The 6808-nt window shown below is 34.4% G+C and overlaps 1 protein-coding gene across 5 annotated transcripts in view; it reads right to left on the bottom strand.

Moving 5' to 3' along the window:
- LOC126735276 (protein alan shepard) overlaps window positions 1–6808 on the bottom strand; it is a 198170-nt gene that overhangs the window by 21576 nt on the left and 169786 nt on the right. For all 5 annotated transcript variants that reach the window (XM_050439238.1, XM_050439232.1, XM_050439226.1 and 2 more), the window contains exons 8-10: window positions 6382–6539; window positions 3489–3626; window positions 2072–2326 (exon numbers count right to left, since the gene is read on the bottom strand). In XM_050439238.1, coding sequence (XP_050295195.1) covers window positions 2072–2326; window positions 3489–3626; window positions 6382–6539 — 551 coding nt within the window. The remainder of the gene's footprint in view (window positions 1–2071; window positions 2327–3488; window positions 3627–6381; window positions 6540–6808) is intronic.

Here is a 6808-nt window from a genome sequence, read left to right as displayed (position 1 = left end):
ACGAATCAAATGTATAAATTTAAAAAAAAACGCTTAGAATATTACTTTATGACTCTTTTTACATAAAATTTTGCTATTTAAACGTGCATGCCTTGTGACAATACAAGCATCGGCACACGGACTATTGGCGGCACATCAAAGATTCTAATAGATCTCTGAACTGGACTTTAAACGGCTTTTTTGAGTAATGGACATTTTGAGAATAATTTTTCGGAAAAATATATAATTTTTCAATATTTTATAGTTTGTTTCAAAAACGATGATATACAATACCGAGCAAAGTAAAGAAACTTGCAATTTTTAACAAATTTTCTATAATTTCTATTTATTTCAAATATTAAAAAAATCATTTGACACTATTCACCGACACTTCGACTACATTCTACTGTTATAAAAGTTATCCTGTAATTTAATTTAAAAATAGATGGATCATATAAAAATTAAACATTAAAACTAAAAATTAATATTGTTGTACACTACCGCTCAAAAGTATTTTCCCACCACGTATTCTTTTTAATATTTTATATTAGATACAAAAATCTTATCTTTATACCTATATTTAGATTGTATCTCTTTTGTAAATTGCATATATGCTTAAACAGCATACCTATCAACTATAGTTCGTTGAAAAACATTAAGTATTTAAAAATAGTCTTGCAAATAACAAACAATGTAGTGAAAATATGCACTTCTTCTAAAAAACTAATCTGTTTACAGCTCGTTTCCGATGAAATTTGAAACATTTAAAGGTGTCTCTTCAAGAATTGAAGACATTGGTAAGATAAGACAAGAATGAACATTGGTAAATAATTTCGCTTGCTTATTGACGATTGTCACCGACCGTTTCTTTGCTGGTTTTTGAACATTCTTTAAAACGGCTAAAACAGAAGAGTTATCGGTGGAAGCAAAAGGTATTATCATTGAACTTCATAAGGCTGGAAAGACTAACCGTCAAAATTCGACGGATTTGGGAATTCCAAAGCGGACTGTCGATTATAATGTTAGCAAATTTGCCAGAGAAGGGACTATTAGCAACAAACCTTGATCGGGAAGGCCAGAGGCAACAAGTTCAAAGGAGGATTTAAATATTATAATTACAAGCAAACGCAATAGACGCCTTACCGCTCCTGAAATCACAGCAAAAATCATTAAGGAGCGCAAAAATGCGGTCAGTGTGACAGTAAAACGGCGACTTTATAATGCTGGTCTTAAAGGACGTTTAGCTGTATCAAAACCGCTACTGAAGGATGTTAATAAGAAGAAAAGAGAGGGCTTGAGTGAGCCCAATCACACAAAGAATGGACCATTGATGACTGGAAGAAAGTTCTCTGGAGTGACGAGTCGAAATTCGAGGTTTTTGGAACGAAGAGGCGAGTTTTTGTTTGCCGTTATGCCAATGAAAGGGTCGCTGAGAACTGTACGGTGGATCTGCAGTGGGCGATCTAATTAGAATAGAGGAAATTCTTTGAAAAGAGAGTTACAAAACAATTTTAAGTGAGAATGTACTTCCTTCTGGTACTCGAATAATTGGGGAAAACTTCATCTTTCAACATGACAATGACCCCAAGCACCCGTCGAAATTGTGCAAGCAATATTTAGGTCAATTACAAAGGCAACATCTTCTGAAAGTTATGGTATGGCCCCCACAATCACCGGACCTCAATCCAATCGAATTACTGTGGGACGAACTGAATAGGCACAAGTGCGAAAATCATGCCCCACATCAAAAGAAGACTTGTGGAGGATCATCCGAGAAGAGTGGCACAAGATACCTCAGGAAACTTTGGACAAATTAATTAGAAGACTACTGAAATTCTGTGAAGCTGTTATTAAAAATCGAGGCGGACATGTAGATGAATCCAAAAATTGATTTTCTTAAAATTAATTAATTGAAAAATGTATCCACAATTAACTAAAAACTAAGAATATAAGAAGACTACTACTTTTAACAAACAAACAATTACGAATTATGGGCGTAAAGACAAGACGCTGCAATTTAAATATTCTATTACCGTATAAAAGGAATTTTTAATTAAAATTCTGTGTATGTATGCAAAGGATAATTAATTACCTGTGGTGTAGTAATATAAGATCCATGCGGCTGAATTTGCATGGTGCTCATTTGCGTGGCCAGTTGAGGGATGTACTGCATGGAAGCGGCATCCCCGGGCACGCAACCGGGCACGTACCCGATGGCCCGCGGAGTCTGGTGACCGTCCCGGGTCTGCACCGGCCCCTGTAGGCTGTACCCGCCGTCGTCGACTTGCTGTAGAGGCGCCTGCATCACCGCGTACTGCGGTATCCACGGCTGGTACTGGGTGGGATACTATAAACCGTATTTTTAGTAATCAAGAGTGAGGGTTCTTTGGAAATCTATGAAGTCCAAAGAAAAGACTTCTAACGATAGTTTGAGTGACAAAAAATAATGCCTCATAGTCGTTTTGCGAAATATTTATTTAAATATCTCATTTGTTATAAACAATTAAATTTGTTGAACAAAATTTTTCATTTTTTACACGTTTTCAGTGTTTTGGCGAATCAAGCACATCATAGCCTTTTCTAAATTCAATTGCTTCCTTATCACAAAAGTTAATTTTACAGTAAACAAATGCAAATTTTTACATGTTCTCGTACGTTTACAGAATAAATTCAAAGGGACCATTGTTTACATTTTCAGCTTAAAAAAATGTTTACTATACAGGGTATCCTTGTAACTTGTAAAACTGGGGTTAGGTCTTCCTATGGGCTATCGAAATATGTCAATATGACCTTAGCGAAATGTTTACCTGTTTTCGAGTTATAAGCGAATTTTAAAATTTTTCAAAGATTTTGACCAAATTTCTTTAAAAAATCTAAAACTACGCCAATCTATACCAGTGTCTGTCTAACTTTATAATATTGTCCAATCATGAAATGCCTTAAGACAGTAATCACTTTTTCAAAGTTCTTCTTTATTGTGAAAATAATACAGGGAGTTCCCATATTATTGCTTTTTCACTTAATTACTATTTGTTTTGCTCTTATACAGTAAGAGAAATAATGAATCTTTTATCGTGACCATCAGTTTAAAAACTTTTCTGTTTCATTCTTATTTCATAATGGTGTTCATAGCAGTGCAACTAAACGCACGTGTATATCATAAAGCTGCAAAACCTCTCTTAGCTTCCTTTTGTGCCTTACTGGGTAAGTCGAGTATATATATATATAATATGTACATTTACAATTTATTAATTTGATATACATTCTATATTTACGATTTAAAATAATTTACGATTACAATTTTACGTAATGTTTCTATAGACGAAAGGGTTCTGATCAGGGGATGACGGGGTGAGCGGGCTTAGCCTATAAAATTACATCCATCAAGAATTAAGGAACTTTAAGACATTATTTTTCGCCACTCAAACTATCATTGAAATCAACAGATATATGGAATTCCAAAGCACACTTTCGAGTAGTTCACTTGAGAAATTTGACTCGGTACTTACCTGAGCGAGATGCCTGTAATTGTAAGCTTGAATCATGTGTTGGCCGGCAACCCCGTTGGTCGCTATAGCGTCGGGTGGATACGCGATCGGACCCATACTGTCGGCGGAGTCGCGCCATTTCATTGAATTGTCGTTACTCTAGAATATTGAGAAAATATATACTATATTTTTATGCTTTTTGTTTAAAGAAATCTTTTTTCCACAAAATAAATGCCAATCTTGTTTTAACAGCAATGCATTTCAATGAGATAACTTATCATTATCATTGGACTCTATTTATATAAAATGTCACCTCTTTTTATAGCGCAAATTTTAATTCATTGATTTGATTCGACAAGGGTTCTAGTTTCGTTAATTGACCGCTGTTTCTCTGCAAAAACCTTAGTTTTAATATGAATTATTAGACCTCATCACCTTTGTGCTGACTTTTTAAATCGTGTATCATTTTGGTTATTCAAATTCATTTATTGGTCCCAACATACGAAGAATTTCCACAAGTCAACAAAACAAAAACTACATATATGATTATAAATACTGCATTAATAATGTCAAATAACACAATAATAATTACAAAATGTCATTTTCAATAAAATTAAAACCTTAACCACAGATAGAATATATAGGCCCACGTTTAAAAGAAATGAAAGTTTAAAACTTCATCTACTGAATAAAAGGAGTTTTCGATTAGTATATTTCTCAATTGGGATTTAAATTGCAAAAAGGGTAGTTCTATAAGTCTGCCAGGTAGCTTAACAGCCAAAAACCCCACACCACTCCGACACCTAGTCAAGCGTTGACATATGGTGACTAGTCTATTCTCATTCCGCGTTTCGTAGCCGTGGAGTTTTTCATGTACTCTATATATTGTGATTTATTTCTGTGTGCCCACAACAGATTTTCAAATTTATAAACAGATGGTAGGGTAAGTATACCTATTGATTGAGAAAAACATGCCTACAGTCATCCCTAAAACTCAGTCCACCCAGAATTCTAATAGCTTTTCTCTGTAGAGCAAATAATGTCTTTATACGCGGATCATGCTCCCATGCTAAAATGGCTAAGTTGAAACAAGATCGAAGGTTCTAAAATAAGCTGAAGAGCAGCTACAGCAGTAACAGTTCGAAGTTTTCTTGCAACATTTTCAATATGCGTATGCCATTGAAGGAAAGGGTCCAAATGGACTCCTAAAAATTTAACTGTTGAAGTGCTGGCCATCTCTGACTGTCTCATAGTGATAATGACCTTATTTATCTTTTCTGCGTTTAAGTGTAGACGGTTCCTGCTGAACCACTCCTGCACTTGACCCGCACTCTCCAGTGAGTCAGCTGCTCATGCTAAAGTTGTGTCATCAGCAAAAAGTGTGAACTTACCGGTGTGTTCTATTAAAGGCAATCATTTATATAGATTAAAAAAAGTATGTGACCCAAAACTGAGCTTTGGGGAACCCCTATGGTAATATTACTTTAAGCTGATGACACCCCATTCACACTCACAACCTGCCCCCTATAGTATTAGAAACCTAATACTATAAGGACTAAAACTATACTTAGCAAGTTTTTGCAATAGAATACTATGGGGCACACAATTAAATGCCTTGCTCAAGACACTGCTAAAATATAAGTTATTAAAAAAATCCTTGACAAAAGCAACAAGGTCTATGATTGCCATAAATTTATTCCTGTTTTTTCGGAAACCAAACTGGCAGCTTGTGAATAAATCATTTTTCTCAAAAATCTTTGAAAACTCCCCCTTTTTAAAAATATGTATTACTTTGGCTGACTTTAGTATTTCTGGAAAAGTGTTACTTTGGAGACATTGGTTTATTAGTTTGGTCAGGGCACCAATTATCACATTTAAGCCGAAGTTATCGCGACTTGCTTTATATTTTAAATTTGTTATCATATCCGTGACCTGTATAAAAGATATAGGTGAGAAGGAGAATGAGAGAATCCCGAAGCATTCAGATATGGCAAAACCTGTACCGGATCATTTTGTGCAATAGGAATGCTTGCGATAGTGTTATGAGCGAAATTTGAAAAAAAAAATTTAAATTCATCGGCAGTTATGTTACACTTAACGTTTTCTTTCGATTTAAAAATGCCCATATTAGATTTAATAACCTGCCAGAGTGCTTTTGATGTATTTTTCGATGAATTAATAAAGTGATTAAAAGCCCTTACTACCCAAATCCTTAAATAAAAACAAAGTTTTTACTTCGAAATCCATCCTCAAAAATCCCTTTATTTAGATGTGAAAAAATTATGACAATATTCCCAGTAGTTCCCAAGTTATACCCAAAAATATCCCTTGAAGTGTAAAAATTTTAATATTCCAATATGGGTCTAAAGAGTTCAACCTTGGAGGCTCTTGGACCTGGAATAACAAAATTGCCTCTAACTTAAAAAGTCTAACTAAAAAAGAGGTACAAAAATCGTTCCGATATTAAATTAATGGGCAAGAATAATCACTCTTTCTGTTTCCTAAAACCCTTTTAAGAAAATCTTCCAACATTTGCTAAGAACCCCACACAAGAATTTCAAATCTAGGAATTCAGGAGAACATCCCTGGAATAATATTTCCAGTTTCTTTAGACGCAGAATTAAATTCTGGCCTGTTAACCTTGATCTTTGCTTGCTGTATGGCTGATCTGTAAATTATTCTGAAGTTTGTTATAAATATATTTTAGAATCCGATGATGATGCTTTGTCTCAAAATACATCATCAAAATGCATCACTCCTAAAACAAGGTTGACACTCTTTGAAGAAAATCTCTTCTTTATTGTCATTTTTAATTTTAAAAAAATAACTGGCATGCCATGTTATCATCGCAAAATGATACGTAAGTCCTACCTTCCACACATTTCGATCCGTAGATGAGTAATGAACTATTTACCTTATTGTAGAGGTTCTTTTTCTTGTTTCCACCGTCAGCGAACTTGACCAATAGAGGGTCCTTGCAATTGGGCAAAATGTGGTTGTTAAACATTTGAATGATGTGTTCGCATTTCTCTCTACAATCCATACGGGCAAATCCTACACCCTTCGATATGCCTAAAAAGTGAAAAAAAAAAAATTATTTCCATGAATTTTTAATATCTTGGACGATATCCGAGAAATTGTGGACACTACTACGTCACCAAATCTTCCTTTAGAAAATCACGAGTTGACGTGATACAAAAATCACACACCTACTATCTAGTTGCTTTATTTTCTAGGCAAACATTTAATTAACATGGCTATGTTTACATGGTATTAAACGATCAATTTCCTCAACTATTTTAAAGTAGCATTGAAATTAATTAAGAAATTTTCAAAACACG

This window comes from Anthonomus grandis, chromosome 1 (genome assembly GCF_022605725.1).
Source record: "Anthonomus grandis grandis chromosome 1, icAntGran1.3, whole genome shotgun sequence".
Taxonomy (NCBI): Eukaryota; Metazoa; Arthropoda; class Insecta; order Coleoptera; family Curculionidae; genus Anthonomus; species Anthonomus grandis.
Note: the sequence above shows the minus strand (reverse complement) of the source record. Positions and strands in the feature narration are given on the sequence as shown.